The 20,838-nt window shown below is 51.9% G+C and overlaps 2 protein-coding genes and 1 long non-coding RNA gene across 4 annotated transcripts in view; 2 read left to right on the top strand and 1 right to left on the bottom strand.

Moving 5' to 3' along the window:
- IGDCC4 (immunoglobulin superfamily DCC subclass member 4) overlaps positions 1-13,767 on the top strand; it is an 85,475-nt gene extending 71,708 nt beyond the window's left edge. Inside the window, exons 19-20 of the mRNA XM_028705647.2 lie at positions 8,378-8,539; positions 9,775-13,767. Of these exons, the coding sequence (XP_028561480.2) occupies positions 8,378-8,539; positions 9,775-10,299 (687 nt within the window). The 3' untranslated portion in view covers positions 10,300-13,767. The remainder of the gene's footprint in view (positions 1-8,377; positions 8,540-9,774) is intronic.
- LOC144325521 (uncharacterized) lies at positions 13,544-20,266 on the bottom strand. The gene is made up of 2 exons (XR_013390693.1): positions 15,243-20,266; positions 13,544-15,115 (listed from the first exon to the last, which is right to left on the bottom strand). It is a non-coding gene; the product is annotated as an uncharacterized LOC144325521 (long non-coding RNA).
- IGDCC3 (immunoglobulin superfamily DCC subclass member 3) overlaps positions 20,179-20,838 on the top strand; it is a 111,824-nt gene continuing 111,164 nt past the window's right edge. For both annotated transcript variants that reach the window (XM_028705499.2, XM_028705498.2), the window contains exon 1: positions 20,179-20,722. In XM_028705499.2, the coding sequence (XP_028561332.2) occupies positions 20,647-20,722 (76 nt within the window). In that variant the 5' untranslated portion in view covers positions 20,179-20,646. The remainder of the gene's footprint in view (positions 20,723-20,838) is intronic.

The raw sequence follows: 20,838 nt of genomic DNA, 5'->3' as shown, positions 1-20,838 counted from the left end.
GGAGAGGAAGAGGAGTCACAGCTGCTGCTAGGCACGCTGCAAGCAATTCCCCACAAGTACGCAGAATTTTTGGAAGTTTTCTGCGAGAAGGAGGCAGACCGGCTACCACCTCACAGGCCATATGACTGCAAGATTGACCTGCTGCCAGGGGCGGCGCTGCCTAAGGGGAGACTGTATTCCATGTCAGAGGACGAACTGCAAGAACTCAAGGAGTTCATAGATCATAATTTGGAGCGCGGTTTCATCCGAGAGTCCAAGGCAGCGGGAGGCAGTCCGGTGTTCTTCGTTAAGAAGCGGGATACGCCCCAAAAGAGACTTGTAGTGGATTACAGGATCTTGAACAGTGTGACTAAGCCATCGGACTTCCCCATGCCCCGAATTGACGACCTCCTCGCAAAGGTGCGGAAGGGCAGAGTGTTCACCAAGTTGGACCTGCGAGGGGCGTACAACCTCATTCGCATGCGGGAGGGAGATGAGTGGAAAACAGCCATGTTCACGCCACTGGGGACCTACGAATATAGAGTTATGCCGTTTGGATTGCAAAATGGCGCCCACGTTTTTCAAGCATTCATGCATCACGTGTTGGCGGGACTTCTCTACAAGACGTGCGTCTGTTTCTTAGATGACATCCTGATCTTTTCGGAGTCGCAACAGGAGCATGACAAACACGTCAAGGAAGTGCTGAACAGGCTAAAGCAACATAGGCTCTACGCCAAGCTGGAGAAGTGCCAATTTGACGTGACGGAGGTGGATTTTCTGGGCTACAAGCTGTCTGACAAGGGGCTCGCCATGGACAGCGCCAAGGTTCGAGCGGTGTTGGATTGGAAGAGCCCGCGCAACCGGAAGGAGGTCCAACGGTTTGTCGGCTTTGCGAACTTCTATCGCAAGTTTATCAAGGGCTTCGCTATGCAGACGGCGGCCATCACTGACACGCTTAGCTCCAAGAAAAAGAAGTTCATTTGGACAGAGCAGGCGGAACAGTCCTTTCAGGCACTCAAGCGTCTCTTCGCGTCGGAAGAGCAGCTGCTTCACGTCAACCCCAGCAAGCCGATGAGGGTGGAGACAGACGCCTCGGACAGAGCCGTGGGGGCGGTCCTGCTGCAGAAAGACCCGCAAGGGGTGTGGCGACCGGGAGCGTTTTACTCCAGGAAGCTCAGCAAGTCCGAGCAGAACTACACCATATGGGACAGGGAGTTGCTGGCCATTCATGCAGCGTTCAAGGCGTGGAGGCACTTTCTGATCGGCGCCAAGCACACGGTGCAGGTTTGCACGGACCACAAGAACCTAGAGCACTGGCGCACGGCACAGTTCCTAAACCAGAGGCAGATACGTTGGGCTGAGTTCTTTGCGAACTTCGACTTCCGAATAGAGTATGTCCCGGGGGACACCAACATCATGGCGGACGCTCTCTCTCGTAAGCCACAGTATCTGGAGGACGCAACGCCAGCGGCCGCCATGCACATCTTCGCACCAACAGTGTGGGCGTGCGCCGCGGCAACCGTGGACCTGGAGGCGGTGTGACGAGCGTTGCAGGGGGACTCCTTCGCACAAGCAAAGATGGCAGAGGTGCAAAGGGGCAAGGCAGCGGCCGACGGTTTCCAGCTAAGAGATGGATTGCTCATCCGTAAAGGGGCCATCTACGTGCCGGGAGACGAACTTCGCGCCAAGGTGCTGCAGCAGCTGCACGACGCGCCCACGGCTGGGCACTTCGGCAAGGAGAAGACGGTGGAATTAGTCGCCAGGGATTTCTGGTGGCCTGGAATGAGAGGGGAGGTCGCGGACTACGTGGCGAGGTGTGACACCTGCCAGAGGGCGAAGCCAGTGCATAGGCCGCCGGCCGGACTGTTGGAACCGCTGCAAACTCCGGTCGAACCTTGGGAGAGAGTGGCCCTGGACTTTGTCACGGATCTGCCCAGCTCGAGGGGCAAGACGGCAGTGCTGGTGGTGGTGGACCTGTTTTCCAAGATGGCACATTTCATTCCGTGTGCGAAGGTGACCACGGCGGAGCAAACCGCCAAACTGTTCATAGACCACGTGTTCAAGGTTCACGGTCTGCCACGGTCTATTCTGTCCGACCGGGGGCGGCAGTTCATCTCGAATTTCTGGCAGAAGCTGATGGGCTTCCTGAACGTCAAGATCAACCTGGCGTCGGCGAGACACCCGCAGACCAACGGGCAAGCGGAGCGGGTCAATGCCATCATGCAGCAGTACTTGAGGTGTTATGCAAATCAACAGCCTGCGACGTGGGTGGATTACCTGCCGCTCGCCGAGTTTGCCTACAACAACACGAAACACGTGTCCACGGGGATCACGCCGTTCTTCGCCAACAACGGGAGGCACCCCAGAACTTTTCCGGGACTGGAAAGGCTGGGGGAGGGGGAGCCGCAGACGGCAGATGCGTTCGCGTCGGAGCTGCAGGAAGTCCACGATCAGCTGAGGCGCCACCTGGAGCTGGCCAAGCACGCATACAAGGTACAAGCGGACAAAAGTAGAAGGGTTGGCGAAGAGCTCCACGTGGGAGACTGGGTCTGGTTAGCAGCCCACGCAGTGCCGGCCAGGTCGTTGGCCAAGAAGAAACTAGGGCATAAGCAACTGGGGCCCTATCAAGTCGAAGAGCAGATCAACCCGGTGGCCTTCAGGCTGGCGCTTCCGGAGGGTTCCAGAATGCATCCGGTGTTCCACAGATCGGTGCTCACTCCCTACAAGGCACCGCACAGGTTTCAGAAACCCGGAACGGCGCCGAGTCCGGTCAGAGACAGAACAGGGCGCGCAGGAGGGGCACAGAAGGAGCGCATCAACGAAGTCACAGAGATTTTGGATTCCAGATGGGGGGAAGAAGGGGTAGAATACTTTCTCGCCAAGGAGGGCACCCCGGCCAGTGCGAACAGCTGGGTGCCGGGCTACGCCTTGGACGAACCTCTGCTCAAAGACGAGTTTCATGCCCTCTTCCCACATAGACCAATGCCAGCAGACTTTTTCGACGACTGGCTTTTCACGCCCACGCTTTCGGCCAGCACGTTCCGGGGGTTCGACTCGGACGAGGACCCGACACGAGACGTCCGTTCCCCGGAGGGGTCACCCTCGGGATCTGCCTCAGAACCCTCGTATTGGTGGGACGACAGACCAGAGGAGCAGTGGCGCAGGAAGTGGCAAGAAGGTCCAGGACGAGCAACGCCGCCAGGAGGAAGTGAGGGAGAGACGGACATGGACGTTTTCGGGGACGACCCTGGTTTCGAGCACGGCGGCACAGAGATGGAAGCAGAGGTGACCGTCGTCGACGAGAGCAGGGAGGAAGAACCGGAAGACTTCGGAAGGAGGCCCGCTACGGGAAGCGAACGGTACCCGACATTCGTCCCCTTGACACAGCAGCACCCAACTCCAGCACCGGAAGGAGGGGAAGGGGGAGTGGGGGGCTTCGAGGGGGGGATGGATGTCAGGGGTTCAGGAGCAGAGGCAAGGGCAAGGGAGGAAACAGAGAGCGAAGGGGAGGAGGCAGAAGAAAAGATGAGCGATGACGACGACCCGAGATCTCCGAGCCTTTCCAGTGAATCGGAGGATTCACAGAAAGGAGCACCAGTGGCCAGGGCAAGGGGGGAGTTTAGGGGGGCACCCCAGGAAGATAGAGCCAGAGGGGACTCAGAGGAGAGCAGTTGGAGATCGGGACCAGCGTCACCGCCAGAGAACAGGGAAGAGGAAGGGAGCCAGGGGGCAAGCGCTGGCAGCTCACAACAGGAGGGAGGGCACGAGTCAGGAGTGGCCACACCTCCATCTGGGAGCGAAGAGACGGTTAGACGGAAGGTGGAAGGTTGGGCGCGTGCGCCAAGTTCAAATGCACAGGAAGGCGGCGCAGTAGGCAGCCCGGAAAGGGAGCCGGGTCCTAAAGCCCGGCGCAAGGAGACAGGAGGGTCCGGGGGGTCAGCGTCAGAAGAATCCCGGAAGGAAGAGACCCAGGGGGGCAGAGGGACCCAGAGAAGAACAGTCAGGCGGAAAAGGTGGAGCAGGGCTAGGATATTAAGTTGGTGTACGAGGGGCGGAGATTCAGACGGAGCTTCGCCGGTCTAGCTACTAGACGTAGAGTTGCACGCAGCAGCTTGAGAATGGAAACTGTAACTCAATAAAGACTTTTACTTAATGACCGTTGGCTGGCGTGATCCTCTGTGAGCTAGGATCTTGAAGCAACCCTGACAGCCTGTTTCTTGGCTACGTGAGGCCTTGTCATGGGCTGGTTGGACGCAGAGGAATAGTAGGAGGAACCTGGTGGGAGTCAACCTTGGAGCTGCCAATCAATGGTTAGCAAACCTGGATAGTGGATTTAGCCTAAGGTTACCAGAATTTTTTCAATGAATCCGGGGACACTTTAATTGATTGATTGATTGATTGATTGATTGATTACTACACGTTTGGGGACGTTGATGCGGCAGCGATGGCAGTGGCAGAGGGGCAGCTGCCACCTGGACCTCAACCACCACATTTCCCCTTCCTCCGAGGCTTCTATCTCCTTTCTCCATGAGCCTGGGCAGCCCCTGAGTTGTTGGTTCTTTGGTGGTGGTGGAGGGGAAGCAGTGCGCAGTGGGTCAGGCATGGAAGGCGGAGAAGAAGGGCCGAGAATGGTGGCGGCAGCAAGGCTCGGGCAGCATGATGCCTCCCCATCAGAGTAGTCCCAATCCCATTCCTACTTGTGTGCAAGCAGGAGGGGGCGGGGATCCCTCAGCTGGGAAGGGAGGCTTCCCGTTGCCTAACTGAGAGATCCCTGTCCCCTCCTGTGAAGCTTCCCTTCACAGCTGAGAGATCCCTGCCCGCTCCTGCTTGCACGCAAGTAGGAATTGGGAGGCTGCTCCGATAGGCATCATGAAGCCTCCCTTCACAGCTTAGTTGCTGGGGTCAGGGAAGGTGGAGGCAGCCCGGAAGCTGCATCTTAGAGCCCCTGCACCACCATCATATGGGGACTTCCGAGCAGCTCCTGAAGCCAGCCAGAGCCAACTGCTCTGGGATGCTGAGACTGCCGCTGCTGCGTTTCCCGGGGACATTAGATGAAATCCGGGGACATTCCAGGGATGGAATTTGTCCAGGGACTCATTCACAAATTCAGGGACTGTCCCCGAGAAACAGGGACGTCTGGTAACCCTAATTTAGCCATGCAGGCACCCAGGCCTCCCCTCCAGTATTTCTATTGAATGTTTAGCAATCGTTTCTAAATCTGCCTCCATGCCTATAAATCTGGATATGTTTACTTGTGTCCCCTTTGGTCCTACTTTTTGGTGGTGTATTTTTGGTGGGCGTTGTGCAGAGTTAGAGATACTGTGAGTTGAAGAGTAAGAAGGACCCTGAGGGGCTCGTCTTAAGAGTCTTAGCTGCACTGATTTAGTCTTGGCTTGGAAGGTGCCAAGGTCAGCCTCGTGTTAGGAAGCATCACACTCTGACTTCTCACCCGCTCCACTGTTTCCGTGCCAGAACAGCAGCATGCTAAACAGATGTCAGGGAAGGTCCCTCTACTCTAATCCTTCCTCCTGTTTCATCTTATCTCTCTCTCTCCCCCCCCCCCCCCAGAGTTAAAACATGATTGCATTTCTCTTTATAATCCAGTGTTAGAATCTGAAGGTCTGTAGCTCAGTGGCTAGAACATGGGTCCTGAATTCAATGTACAGCATCTTCAGGCAGGACTGGGAGAGCATCCCTGTCTGAGAGCTGCTGCCAGTCAGTGTAGACAGCTCTGAGATAATAATAATAATAATAATAATAATAATAATAATAATAATACATTTTTATTTATACCCCGCCCTTCCTGGTTCAGGAAACCGGGCTCAGGGCAGCTAACAACAAAATCTAAAACACTTCATTGATGCTAAAAAACCCACAACAGCAAAAAATATGGTATAAAGTGTAAATAACAATAAAATCCAAAATCAATTTAGGGGGGAAATTCATCCAATAAACATTAGATGATCACCAGGGCTAGCTGGTCCCACTTGGGCCAGCGAGGAGACCAGGGGAGAACCAGCTGTGGGATCCCAGAGCGGGCAATCTTCACAAAAAGGGGAGGGGGGGAAGGAAAGGGAACAAAAGATCAGGCCAGGTTCAGTTTGAAAGCCAGGCGGAATAGTTCTGTCTTACAGGCCCTGCAGAAGGAAGTTAAATTCCGCAGGGCCCTGGTCTCATGGGACAGAGCATTCCACCAGGCCGGAGCCATCACTGAGAAGGCCCCGGACCTTAGATAGATGGGCCAAGGCTCTAACTTGGTATAAGGCAGCTTCAGACTAAGGATCATAGGTCAGCTTTAGAGCATCTGCTTTGCATGCGGAAGCCCCGGGTTCAGTCCCCAATGGCTGGGGGAATCTCCTTCCCAGAATCCCTGAAGAGAAGCTGCTGCCAGTCAGTGTAGACCATTTTGAGTTCGATAGACCAATGGTCTGACTTTGGATAAGACAGATTCCTATGGTCCTCCTTTAAGATATGAAATAGGGCTGGGGGTACTGAGAGCAGGACCTGGCATGCTTTGGGGTGGGAGGGGAAGGCGAGACAACACCCTGGCATTGCCAGTGGATATGGAGGCCTCCCTGGGTCCACCTTGCAAGAGTGGGAGGGCGGTGGTATGCCATTTCCAATTTCCAGCTAGCGGGAAGCTTGGGGAGTGGGTGGGTGGGAACAGCAGCCTCTGTACCTTTCGAAACACCTGAGAGCAAGTCCTTTTGCCCCAGCTGGGGGCCCCCAGCACCCAGAGAAACCGTCCCACTCTGGGATCTGGAAAAGGCCAACTTGAGAACTGACCAGCTCAAGCTCTGAAAGGCCAGGCTTCTCAAAGTGTTGTGCATGGTAGTTTTTATGGCAAACCGGAGAGGAGGAGGAGGAGAGGATAAAGGAGCCTGGACAAGTTCTCTTCTAGCTGTATAATTTAATTAGACTTGCAAACAGGGTAACACTTGTGGCCCACAGGATTGGAGAACGCCGCAGAGGAGCAGGTTTTGGCCTGGTTTATGAAGCAATAGTTTTTGAGTCTGGGATCAGGGGCTGGGGGAAGTGAGCAGGATTTGGCCATACAGCTGAAACCTCTTGAAGGAGATCATCCAATGCATGATAAACCACAGGACTGTCAGCCTCCCATTTTAAAATATCATAGCATCACTGCTGCCTGATTCTTTCTCTCACATGCCTGTGGTTCATTCTCTCTGTCTCTCTCTCTCTCCTGCCATGTTAACAGCCCAATTCGCAAGGCCAATTCGCTTTTTCATTTCCCATCTTGCTGCCTTCCTCTTCCTCCTCCTCTAGTCAGGTTTTGGCTGTTGTCTCCACACAAGGGAACCTCTTTGCAAAGACAGGGGCCCATCCCTAGCTGATGTTGTTTTTCTTTTGGCAATTTTGACAGGGGAAGAAAACCCATGGCCTTTTGAAACATCATATATCAACCTTCCTTGTGAATGAATTTACTCGATCCATACTAGTCCAAAGCTGAGCACCTAGGGGCAGAAAGACAAGAAACTCATTCTTCCATCCTGCCCGCTCCCACAAACAAACAAACAAGCAAGTTAGCTCCCTTAAGTCTGCAAAGGCAGACTTGAAACATGTGAGCCAAAGCCAGAGAAATTCAGAACCTAGCAGGGGAAGAAATGATGTAAAGCTGAATAAATTTGTCTAACTTCAGAAGGCTACAAAATTCTGTTTCTGTTGCTTTTTTTTTTTAAGCAATTAACCCAGCTCTCTTTAATATTTTTATTTTGTTACAAATCACTAAGCGGTAAGAAACTCATTAAAGAGTAGAACGCTTTGCAAGAGTTCATATACACTTCGTTGAGGCCCTTTTTGCCCTCGTTCTCACTAAAGTGCTAGACGGCAGATGAGGGCTCACATCACTGAATATTCCTCTGTACAAAAAATAAAATAAAAAATGTTTTAATCCCCTCACCTAGAAAGCTAGTATGTCATGCAGCTGTTGACTACCTTTCTCCCTGACATACTAATTATGTGCTGGGATTAATTCCTTATTGCATTTGGCTACCTTAAGTCCAAAGTGGCTCAGCCAAGACTCGCCTGAGTGGAAACGAAGCCTTTGTTTCATTATTTCACCAGGGCTTCAAACTGGTTGGAGAAGAGCAGCCTTACTGGTGGTCTCCAGATGTTTTAGACAGCTGTGCTGGCTGGGACTGACAGGAGTTGCGGTCTGAAACATCTGGGAAAGGCTGGTGAGGAACAGCCTTTTCCTTTTTCACATTACAAGAAAGTTCATTTAGTTTACCTTTGTTTATTTCCACTGCTTCCATTTGCCTTGCAAATCCCAGCAGCAAAGTGTCTCCAAAACCCTTAGGCTTTATTTCCACCCACAGACCTTGGATCTTCCTGTGTGGCACCAGAGATAATGCCCCTTCCTTTCCTTACAATTCTGTAGCCTCCCTGGGAGAAATCGCTGAGCAGCTGGGCAAACAGCATCACTGGCTATGGAGACACAGCTCCCAAAGATCCCACCATGGCTTTGAACGGATCGTTGAAGATGGCGTCCAACGGAGGGCAAAAGGTCTTGCTGCAAGCGCTGGTCTATGAGGTTGTTACGGTGTGTATTCCCAGCAGGGGGATTCTTGCTGTTTGGAACAAGAAGGAAAAGATTTGTTTGCAGGGCTCACATAACACCGGGGACTGTGAAGTTACATTTAAATTCCTGGCTTCTCCGAATGCCTGGTTGACTAGTTTACCAGGATAAAGTGCATTCTGTCAACAGAGCACCTATAGGAATTTCCCCAGGTTGGTGCCAGGGGTCAGCATAATTTGGCTGACTCAGACTCTAGTGACTTCCCTTGATTTGGACATTCTACTTTTTGTGTGTGTGTACATCACCAGATCTTAACCTATTACAGTATTTGTAAGAATGGATTGCAAATATCATTGAATTTGCCCATTGCAACTCTGTGTTTATATGCAAGTTGTTCATATGTTTGTATAAGTTTTCAATCTACAGTGGTACCTCAGGTTACATATGCTTCAGGTTACAGACTCCACTAACCCAGAAATAGTGCTTCAGGTTAAGAACTTTGCTTCAGGATAAGAACAGAAATCGGGTTCCGGCGGCACGGTGGCAGCAGGAGGCCCTATTAGCTAAAGTGGTGCTTCAGGTTAAGAACAGTTTCAGGTTAAGAACAGACCTCCGGAACGAATTAAGTACTTAACCTGAGGTACCACTGTAATCGTAGAAGGGAGCCACATTTTTATTTTTCCAGTTCATCAGTATCAGTCTTTTTGCTGTGGTAAGGGCACAGAGAGTCCACCTGCACCGTCCTTTTGTAAGGTTCCATGTGCTGTGTATATAATTCAAGAGGATATTTTGCTCTGTAAATGCAAGGTTGTTCTGTGCAGTTCTGTTGATAGTTTCAGTTATCTTCTGCCAAAAATCTTTCAATATAGGACAATGAAAAAACACATATGTTAGAGAAGCATTATCCCTGTTGCATCTTCAGCAGTTAGATACCTTAGCTAGTGCTTTTTAAAACAGACATAATGGGGTCCAGTATATTCTAAATATTATTTTTTGTTGTATGAGCCTCAATTTAAGGCCCAGAGACATTATACTTCAGTTGATGCAGCCTAGAATAGCATTCGTCTTTTTTGCTCTTGCATCACACTGTTGACTCATGTTAAGCTTGTGTTCACTAAGACCTGCAGATGCCTTTCATATGTTCTGCTGTCTGCTATCATCCTACGTTTGTTCAAGACACACCTCCTGCTTTTCGATAAACACACCTTGCAGTATTTCACCGCTGTTCCTACTCTTCGCTTGTCTCTTTCATAATACAGAATGACGCGAACAAGGAACACGCCCCCAGCAGCCTCAACCAGATGGAAGCAGAGGTCATTGTCCACTCCGACTTCTCAGCTTCTGACCGAGATTTTGACTCCCAGCTTTGTGTGCTGGACGGGGACCCTGTTCTCTCTGAGGACTGCGAACGGGAACACCTCCATGCGAAGGACTCGTCACGGCAGGCGTCCCCCAGCCTGAGCCTCACCAAAGTGTCCCGGGACCAAGAAAACGAGAGTGACCCTGAGGCCCACAGTGTGTTGCTCAGGATAGATGGGCAGGCCCACAAAATGGCCGCTGAATTTCTTGAGACAGACACTGGCTTCCCCAGGCCTGGCCAAAGCCTGGACTCGGCCGAGAGCGGGGACTCTGACTCCCTTCCAGAAGGGGGAGAAGATGCGCAAGCCAACCTGCGCAAGGCTTTCCCCACAGGCCAGTCGCAGCCCCTCTTGTGTAGCAGCCTCTCTAGTATAATCAATTCACCCTCAGTGTTTGAGAGTGTGGCCTGCGTCCACCATCTTTGAAGAGGGCGTTGACTATAAACCTTTGACCAGAGCAGAGCTTAGAAGTAACGTAATACCTATTAAATAAGGCTTAGCCCTCGATGGTACTAAATAGCCTCACAGTTCCTGGTTTGGAGGAGGAGGAGGAGGGCCTGGAAACCCCCAGAGAGCCACTGCTGCCAGACAGAGTAGCTAATACCAAGCTAGATGGACTTGTATAAGGCAGCTTCCTGTGTTCCTGTAAGAAGGTACAGCAGTGCCTCCCAAACGTTTTTACTATGGAGACCTCCTCCCAACCCCACAAGTATTTCGCCTTTGCGTTAGGACCCCAGAAGCTGCTGCCTGTCTTATTTTGTGAGCAGTTCTTCTGCAGCACCCACTTTGGAAACGTTTATGTAGCTGCTGGGGACGCGGGTGGCGTTGTGGGTTAAATCACAGAGCCTAGGACTTGCTGATCAGAAGGTTGGCGGTTCGAATCCCCACGACCAGATGAGCGCCTGTTGTTCGGTCCCTGCTCCTGCCAACTTAGCAGTTCAAAAGCACATCAAAGTGCAAGTAGATAAATAGGTACCACTCCGGCGGGAAGGTAAACGGTGTTTCTGTGCGCTGCTCTGGTTCGCCAGAAGCGGCTTAGTCATGCTGGCCACATGACCCGGAAGCTGTACGCCGGCTCCCTCGGCCAATAAAGGGGATGAGCGCCGCAACCCCAGAGTCGGCCACGACTGGACCTAATGGTCAGGGGTCCCTTTACCTTTATGTGGCTGCTGAAGGTTAAGAAGGTGCCATGGATTGGTATTCTGGGGTCACAAAGGGCCAGGGTGGGCCACACAAGGCCCTCAGGGTGTTTTCATCCCACCAGGATTTCCCCCCTCCAGCCCACACAACCCCGTAGTGCCACCTTTTGGTGGTTGCCATGCAGCCAGGAGGAGCCTTGGCGCAATGGAATGAGCGCTGTTCCCTTCTGACGTTGGCACCAGTGTCAGGTTTGCACCTCTGTATGGCGCAGAGTAAGCAGGTCTTTGGGTCCAGCTTTTACGATGCCTTTTGGCAATCTGGCCTTGCAGAGGAGCAGTAGGTTGTGTGACTTGTGAAACTGACCCAGAATCTCTCGTGTCAACACAGGACCCTATGGAAGGGTCACCGTTTGCTGATGTAGGGCCCAAACAGGTGGGGTGCACTGCCTCTCATCTGGCTGAGCCGTTGCCTCAACCCACCACCCCGTGCAAGGATGGTTGTATTGGTCTGTAGCTGCTGAGCCCGTTAACTGGGGGGCAGGAATACCTTTGCCAACCCCTGGCACCAATTCAGCTTAATTCATATGCAAGATTAGGAGGAAAGGGGCACTTTCCAAATTCAGCCTCGAGGGGGGTGCTTTTTACAAGTCTTAAAGACTATGTGATGAAGGTTTTTGGTTTTTATTACCCCATAGGAATATTTTAATTATATTAAATATCAACTATCCAGAATTAATGCTTTTAAAAACAGGAAAGAGAATCCCCGTGCCTAATGGCATCCGTAACTGGAAATGCCAAAAATGAATTTGCATTAGGATAACACAAATGCACATTTTGTTCAAACAGATCTCAGTTAAAATAACGCAGTTAAGAGAAATTCGACTCCCTCCCTCCATGTGCATGTCTTGTTTTGAACTCTACTTAAAAACACAGGTAGAGAGAAGTCACCGCTGCAGACAGAGGGATGAGAGCTGATTCAGTATGGAAGGCCATTCGAATGGTCACCTCTCTCAACCCACTTTCAGCTTAAAACTTTTGTCTGTCTCCAGTCTAAGACTGAACCTGGTGACATTTTCCAAGTGTGTGATACACAGCAATCAGGATGGTTAAAGCTGCAGTCTTGCAGTTTCTGGGAGGCTGTTGGATCACCCTCTCTGAAGTAGGAAAGAAAACTGTGTTGTGCATCAAGTGTGCATTAGATGCTAAAGATATTCCTTTATCAACCCCCCACCCCAAAAGCAGAATAAAAGTTAACTACCTTTGTAAAAAGGGCCCATAAAAGGGCCCAGGGAACAATATGGCTATTCTTTCCCTCTTGCCTTTGGTCCAAGGACTCCAGTAACCTATTTCTACTACCAGCACGTAGAATTCAGCCTGCAGGTATTCCGAGTGCGCTGCAGCTCATCTGGTGTTCTTCTGGTGCTTAAAAGGAGCCCCAACCAACCTGGTCCTCAACATCCAACAGCAGGAAAGTATTGGGGTGGGGGCACAGTGGGGCTGTGGAACTGTTCCGAAACGCTCAACCTATTCCTTGAAATTTCCCTCCACCTCGCAGGCAGGCATCCTATTGGGTTGCGTCCTCTACCGATGCTGACTTTTCTGATTGAGTAGAGAGGGTCACCCCTGTCCCCCTTGCGATGCTGCTGGAACATCCCTGCTCCCTCACCTTATGTGAGAGTTGCAGTATTTAGGGCTGGTTTATACGTTCAGCCGAATCAAGCGGTATGAAGGATTTATTGGCCTGGACAACAGTTTCACTTTAGCCTTCACCCTGACATGCTCACGACCACAGGTCAGTTTTCCCTCCCCTGCAATGAAAGCCTTTGCACGGGGGTGGAGAGCCTCAGTCCTGGGGGGTCAAAGATGCACACACCTCCATGGGCCTCTTGATCTGGCAATGCAGCCCTCCTAGGTGCTGGGCTGTGTCCCTGAACTGCAATACTGCCTCCTGTTTGTCTCATGGAGAATGCGGAGGGGCAGGTGGGGCTGTAGGAACCTCTTTAAGTTGGCACACCTCTAAATCTAGCCTACTGTACCTCCATTGCTTCTGCCTCTGGCCCCCATGCAGCACTGGCATGCGGCCCCCGGGAGGTTACCCACGGGTGAATGTGGCTCTGGGGCTGAGAAAGCTTCCCCCCCTCCCGTCCTTTCCCTATGTTTTCTGTGTTCATCATCAGCAGGAAAGCAGCATTCCCTCTGCCCCCATGTTTCTGGTGGGTGCTGGCCCTTTCCTTGCAGGCAGGTGTTGCCGCCACTTATTACACACTCTGCGAGTGCTTCTAACAACTTGTTCCGAAAATAGAGAACCATCTCCAGCAGCTGGGTCACCTCACTAGCCTGGATGTTTGTGTTAACACAGGCCGCTTTCCAGGCAGGAAGCCCTCCTGCCTCAGCCCCACTGAAAGGAACGGGGGTCCATTTAGGGCTCTTGTTAATTTCACTGTGGGCTCGGTGAGGGATTCCTGCTGCGATGGGGCCCTCTAGGTTCTTGTACCTAATATTTTAGGTATTGGCCTTTCTCTTTTTTCTCCTTTTTAATGTATGACAATGTATTTTTTATTTCCTCAGAGCATCTTTATATTATTTAATTTTTATATGAAAAAGGAAAAAAAAATCTAGTAGTGTGTGTCTCTCTAGCGTAGCATTTGTACTGCTATTTCTCTATGGTGTCCCCCCCCCCCCTTAACACAACAACTACCTCATGCTTGTTTTTTTTTATTAAAAAGAAAAGGAAGAATAAAAGCAGTAGATTTTTGCTCCTTTGCGGTGTTTGTTCTTATTCTTTTGTAAAAAAAATATAAGTAAACTAAGTATCTATGAGTCATATCCAAGGCTTAACCCACTCAGAACAGGTGCAATTGAACATGGTTACTTTTCATTTCAATGGGTGGGTAGGATTAGCACTGGACACCGAGGTCCAGCTCTGAGGGCCTTCTGGTGGTTCCCTCACTGCGAGAAGCCAAGTTACAGGGAACCAGGCAAAGGGCCTTCTCGGTAGTGGCGCCCGCCCTGTGGAACGCCCTGCCATCAGATGTCAAGGAAATAAACAACTATCTGACTTTTAGAAGACATCTGAATGCAGCCCTGTTTAGGGAAGTTTTTAATGTTTGATGTTTTATCGCATGATGATGATGATGATGTTGGGAGCCACCCAGAGTTTCCCCAGCCAGGTGGGCGGGGTATAAATCATCATCATCATCATCATCCAATTCACTTTTACAAAGTGTGCTGGCAGCTACCCGCTTGGAGGCTTTAAAAAGGGTTCAGACAAACCCACAGTGCCCTCAGGCCCCTACCATTGACCAAGGGACCATGGCCCTTGGGGGGGTTCTACCCTCTGCCTCCCAGAAAGAACATGGCAAGGAGGAGACTCAACCTGGTCTCACTTTCTCTGCCTTCTTCTTTGCTTTTCCCTGTCATTTGGTTGAAGGGGAAATAAGCAAAACCAGAGATTTTGAGGGTTTCATTAGATCTGGGGGTATTAAATCAGGTCTGGCTTTAGAAGCCGCCCCTCCACCCTGTCGCCGGACCTGCCAATCACAGATTAATGAACTCCATCATGCCCATTGGTTATTTACATACATGTTGATAGGTTTTAAATGAACTGGAACCACTCAGGAAATAGATTTACATGCTGGTGTGGCCATCAGGATGAAAACATCTGCTCTGTGTGCAGCAACAGTTAGGGAAGAAAGTAAACCAGATGTTGGACTTAATTACAAAAAGCAGAGTGAGAAAGGGGGGGCATTCTACTGAGAGTTACTGGGGTGGTGAGGGGGTGTTCACAGGATGTACTCCTCTTCGAAATGGCCAGGTCCGATTTCCTGCCAGCGTTAGACATGTATAAATTCCGGGGGGGGGGGGGGAGAGAGACAGCAGGGGGGTGGGGTGCTACATCCTTCTCCTGACCACCACCTCCCCCCTGGAAATCTCACATCTCAATCTATTTTTAATATTTCTTCTTTCCCAGATGGGCTCCCAAACTAGAAGTCTTGGGAGAAGCATCAGTGGCAGTTGTGCAGTGTTCTGGGTGAAAGCGGGTGGCGGGGAGAGGCTGATGTTTCTGCAGCAAGGTTCTTTGCAGAGTCCCCGTCTTCAGTGTCCTGGTCATTAAAAATGACATTAAAATATATATATATATCTAAAAGACAATCCTATTTCTAAAAAGCTAGATGAAAACATTCCACCCACACAAAAATACCAAAGAACTGATGAAAAAGAAGTTTTTACCTGACACCTAAAGATGTATAATGATGGCGCCAGGTGAGCCTCTTTGGGGAGAGCATTCCACAAATGGGGGGCCATCACTGAAAAGGTCTGCTCTTGTGTTGCCACCCTCCAGACCTCCATGAAGGGGGCCCATCTACAGATGAAAATCACAGGGTTGAGACATTGGGGTACTGAGCTGCACAAGACTTTATCAGTCAAAACCAGCACTTTGAATTGCATCCAGATGTTCCAAAGTGAAGGAACACTGAAAACACAACGCGCTTCCTTTTCAAGAGAATGATGTGCAACTTCTGCTACATGCAATGGAACTTGATGGAAAAAACAACTTAAGTCACTCCCCACCCAAAATGGGAGCACTCCAAATATTTGCCCACTTACGCGCACAGAAAAGAGCAGAGCCAGCTGAAAGGCAACACATGGAGATCTGCACTGATTCTTGCAATGAATCCCTAGTTATTATTATTGTATATAAGATCATTGTATAATCGTGGATGGCTGCATATTTTTAGAGGGGAAGTGGCGGTGACTGTCATGAAGCAATCTTGCACCTCTGAATTTGCAACTACACTGGGGATCAGCGGGGATGATTTGATGGGATAGGATGGCACTCACCGGCATGTGCCCCCCGCAAGGTTCCCCACCAAGGAAAGTGGCCCTCACATTGAACAACAGCAGCAAAAGGTTTGCAATATGTCTCTGCGCGATGCCAAAAACGCAGACCCCCAAACACAGGTCTTTCCCCAGAACAGTGAAAGCCTCATTCCTCCCGCGTCTCCCTCCCTCTTTCCTCCTCCTAATTATCCACGAAAGTGCGATTGCTCCCGATGCAGCTGGGATTGTTTTTGCAAGCGCCGGTCTAATCTGCTCGCGACGGCTGTGGAATTCAGTAGCTGCTCCGGCGAAGTGAGAGCAGGCCTGGTCTGCTCTTCCCTCGCAAGGGGCTCCCGCTCACTGTTTGGTAATACAATCTAGTCCGGCTAGAGGTGATTCAGAGGAACTGGAGAGAGAGGGGGGCGGGGCCGAGGGACGGGACAGGGTAGCATATATGGAGCCGGAGCCCAGCTTGGGTACGTTCCCCAGGCTCCGCAGCTCGGGCGCTTCTGGCTCCGGATGAGAAAGGAGATCTTTCTTACAGCGCAGCAATAAAACAGCTCGCACGCTTGCGAAGCTAAGCAGGGTCCGGCATGGTTTCAAATGGGATGGGATACTATGTATCACAGGGGGTTGGACTAGATGACCCTTGGGGTTCCTCCCAGCAATACAATCCTATGAAAAGAACGCTGGAGGTTTCTGAAACTTAGGGGTGGCTAGAAAGAAGCATAAAGCAATGACAAACCTAGACAGCATCTTAAAAAGCAAAGACATCACCTTGCCAACAAAGGCCCATATAGTTAAAGCTATGGTTTTCCCAGTAGTGATGTATGGAAGTGAGAGCTGGACCATAAAGAAGGCTGATCGCCGAAGAATTGATGCCTTTGAATTATGGTGCTGGAGGAGACTCTTGAGAGTCCCATGGACTGCAAGAAGATCAAACTTATCCGTTCTTAAGGAAATCAGCCCTGAGTGCTCACTGGAAGGACAGATCCTGAAGCTGAGGCTCCAATACTTTGACCACCTCATGAGAAGAGAAGACTCCCTGGAAAAGACCCTGATGTTGGGAAAGATGGAGGGCACAAGGAGAAGGGGACGACAGAGGACGAGATGGTTGGACAGTGTTCTCGAAGCTACCAGCATGAGTTTGACCAAACTGCGGGAGGCAGTGGAAGACAGGAGTGCCTGGTGTGCTCTCGTCCATGGGGTCACGAAGAGTCGGACACGACTGAACAACAACAAACAAGAAAGAAGCATGCCTGCCTCTCTCATCAGGCAAAGGATCGGGATCTGCCGATTTAAGTGGCAGACGACCCCAGACTTCATTAGGAATAAGGGGAGCGGCCTGCCCTGCAGGGATGTTGTTAGCGGGCGTTACAAGTAGTCTTTTGCACAGGAACTCCGGCATCTGTCTCCCCACCCCGCTTTAAAACTTAGTTTTATATATTTGTTGACTTTGCTTCGACGGCAGCTTTCCCTTTGAAAGCGACATACAATATTGGCCCATGAGCACATGTAGCTGACATGACTCCTAGCCCTGACCCGGTAACTGTCACCCGAGTCCTTACAGAATCATAGCATTGTAGAGTTGGAAGAGACCCCGAGGGTCATCTAGTCCAACCCCCTGCGATGCAGGAATCTCAACTAAAGCATCCATGACAGGTGGCCATCCAACCTCTGCTTAAAGACCTTCGTTGAAAGAGAATCCACAACCTTCCAAAACAGTCTGTTCCAACGTCGAACAGCTCTTACTGTCAGAAAATTCTTCCTGAAGCTTTGTCGGAATATCCTTTATTGTCATTAGAATTCATTGGTTCTGGGTCCTGTCTTCCGGAGCAGGAGAGAAAAAGCTTGCTCCCTCTTCCATGTGACAGCCCTTGAAATATTTGATGAAGGCTATCATATCTCCTCACAGTCTCCTCTGTTCCAGGCTAAGCATACCCAACTCCCTCAACTGTTCTTCACAAGGCTTGGTTTCCAGAGCCTTGATCATCTTGGTCACCCTCATCTGCACACGTTCCACCTTGTCAATATCCTTCTTAAATTATGCTGCCCAGAACTGGACACAATACTCCTGGTACTGGGACCTTTTAGTCCCCGAGAGCGCCCCCCGGAGGCTGCCACAGAACCTGACTTTTTAGGCTCTAAGATTTTACTTTCTTGGGCTCCATGATCACTGCAGATGGTGACAGCAGCCACGAAATAAAAAGACACCTGCTTCTTGGGAGAAAAGCAATGACAAACCTAGACAGCATCTTAAAAAGCAGAGACATCACCTTGCCAACAAAGTTAAACTATGGTTTTCCCAGTAGTGATGTATGGAAGTGAGAGCTGGACCATAAAGAAGGCTGATCGCCGAATAATTGATGCTTTTGAATTCTGTGCTGGAGGAGACTCTTGAGAGTCCCATGGACTGCAAGAAGATCAAACTTATCCATTCTTAAGGAAATCAGCCCTGAGTGCTCACTGGAAGGACAGTTCCTGAAGCTAAGGCTCCAATACTTTGGCCACCACATCAGAAGAGAAAACTTCCTGGAAAAGACCCTGATGTTGGGAAAGATGGAGGGCACAAGGAGAAGGGGACGGCAGAGGACGAGATAGTTGGACAGTGTTCTTGAAGCTACCAGCATGAGTCTGACCAAACTGCGGGAGGCAGTGGAAGACAGGAGTGCCTGGCATGCTCTGGTCCATGGGGTCACGAAGAGTCGGACACGACTAAACGACTAAACAACAACAAAAGCCTCTGTTGCCTTTACACTGTCAGACCATTGGTCCTTCTGCACTGACCTGAAGTGACTCTTCAGGTTTCCGAACGGGGGGCGAGGGAGACCATAAACAGGACAGGAGTACAGCAGTTCTCTAGGATGGAACATGGGACCTTCTGCACGGCAAACATGTGCTCTGCTAGTGAACCACACTTTGTCTCCGCTCCAAACAGAGTCTTAGGCAAAGGCGGGCCTTCGGTCAATCTGGCTTAGCACTGCCTGCACTGACTGACAGCAGCTCCCCAGGGGCTCAGCCTAGAGCTTTTTCCCAGCCTTACTTGAAGATTGAACGTGGGGCCTTTTCTGAAGGTATAGGAGATGCTCTGCTACTGAGCTGCGGTCCTTCTTAAAGATAAAAGGCTCCAGACCTCATGAATGTAAAAGAGGAGCTGATTTAAACACGGGAAGCGGCCTTCGTTCCGTTCAGTATTGAACAGTGTACGGGGGCGGGGCGGGAAACCAACAAGCAAAAGTACCCCTACTTTACACCCCCGCGACAACCATATTCTTTCTCAAGCCGGGCTGCTGCGCAAAGTCTAAATGTCAAGCGAGCATCTTTTGTTTCTCTCGCGCTCTCTCAACCCCCTGAATCCTAGCTCAACACCTGCTCTCCGCTGACTGCTACTCTCGCCCGTCTCTAGTACCAGGCCTTGTGGGATGCCCGGGCTCAGTTTCGGGGCGCAGAGGTCCTCGTCTGCCCCTGCCCGTGGGAGGAGCGTATGGGAGTCCCTGGGAAACTGTAGGAGGGTTTCCATCCTTTATCGAGCCCTCTGTCTTTGCAACCTCCCTGCCCGGCCACACCTCTTCAGCGGTGTGGAGTTTTTGACACCGTCCAGTTACCAACCCCACCGCAGTTGCTACTTTCGACAGCGCTGCTGATCCGGAGGAGAAATTTCCCCCCTTAAGGGAATCTCCAACACAGCGCAACTCACCGCCGCCGCCACCCCCTGGTGCAAAATCTCCTCGACCGCCCCAACTAACTTTTCAACCTCAAAATAATCATCTCTCTCCCCTCCCCACCTCAAACAAAAACCTCACTGCCTCACATTTGCACCGCGCGCCACGAAATCCCTGCGCGTGTTTTCACGGGGCCGGGGTAGGGGGTGGAATCTGTGCATTTATTTAGGGGTGGGCTCTTTTTTGAGGGGAGGGGGCGCAGACCTTGCAGACCCATTATCGGTCGCAGCTTTTTCTTTGCAACGGGAGCGGGGGGGGGGGAAGAGAAAGGCTTTTCAAGCCTTTGCAAAGCTGCGTTGGGGAGGGCAGATACCCTCACCCCCCCAAAAAAAAACCCGTCTGACCTGCTTTGATTCCTAGCTGCATTTAAAGGAAACCCCCTCCCTCGGCCAAAAAAAGGAAGTCATTGGGGGCGCTTTATTTGGCAGTGCGCGCTGGCCGGGGGGTTCCGTCCCGTCGCAGGAGCGAGGGAAGCCGGAGCGCGCCGGCCGGCCGGCCGTTGGCTCGCCTTTTGTTCTGCCCCCTTTGCTGGGGACTCCCAGGGGAGGGGAGGGGCGGGGCGGGAGGAGGAGGAGGGTTGGGGGGCTCGAAGGCGGCGGCGCTGCTGTTGCTGCTACTGCTGGGGCGCCGCCTGGCACGCAGGAGAGGCGAGCCGGGCGCCGGGAGAGCCGCCGCGCCAGAGCGCACGCCGGCGAAGAGGCAGGCAGGCAGGCCGGGTGCCCGTCCGGCAAGATGGCGCAAGGCGGCCCTCGCCGCCGCGCAGGCTCCTCCCGTCCTCGCTGCCGCCGCTACTGCTTCTCCTCGAGGCGAAGGTTGAGGCGTTAGGCTCGGCCTGCCCCACGGACGGACGGACGGACCCCCTCACCCATCGCCGGCCCGGCTCCGAGGGCGCTCGTATTTGGGCCCGGCGGCGGGCGCACGTGCGCACGGCCGCTGCTTTGTGCGGCTCGGTGGGCTCCTCGCCACGCCTGCTTCGCCCGGGAGAGAAGCGAGGCAGCCGCGCCGGACGGGGCTTCGTCGTCGAGAGAAGGGTTCGGGAGAACCCGCCCGCGGGGAAAAGAAAGAGGACCTCTCCAATCTTCCCGGAGCCAATGGCTCCCCGCGGCTGGCCCTTGCCGCCGCTTTGCTCGCTCGCCTGCCTCCTGGTCGTCGCCGCCCTGGCAGCAGGTAGGACGCGGGGTTCCCTTCGGAGGGGCAGGGGGACGAGGGGGGCACCGATTCTCCAGGAAGGGTAGGGAGCCCCCTCCTCTGACTAGCTGAAATTTCAACTTTTGGGCGTGCGC

This window comes from Podarcis muralis, chromosome 14 (genome assembly GCF_964188315.1).
Source record: "Podarcis muralis chromosome 14, rPodMur119.hap1.1, whole genome shotgun sequence".
Classification (NCBI taxonomy): Eukaryota; Metazoa; Chordata; class Lepidosauria; order Squamata; family Lacertidae; genus Podarcis; species Podarcis muralis.
This window is presented reverse-complemented; position numbering and strand designations above follow the sequence as displayed.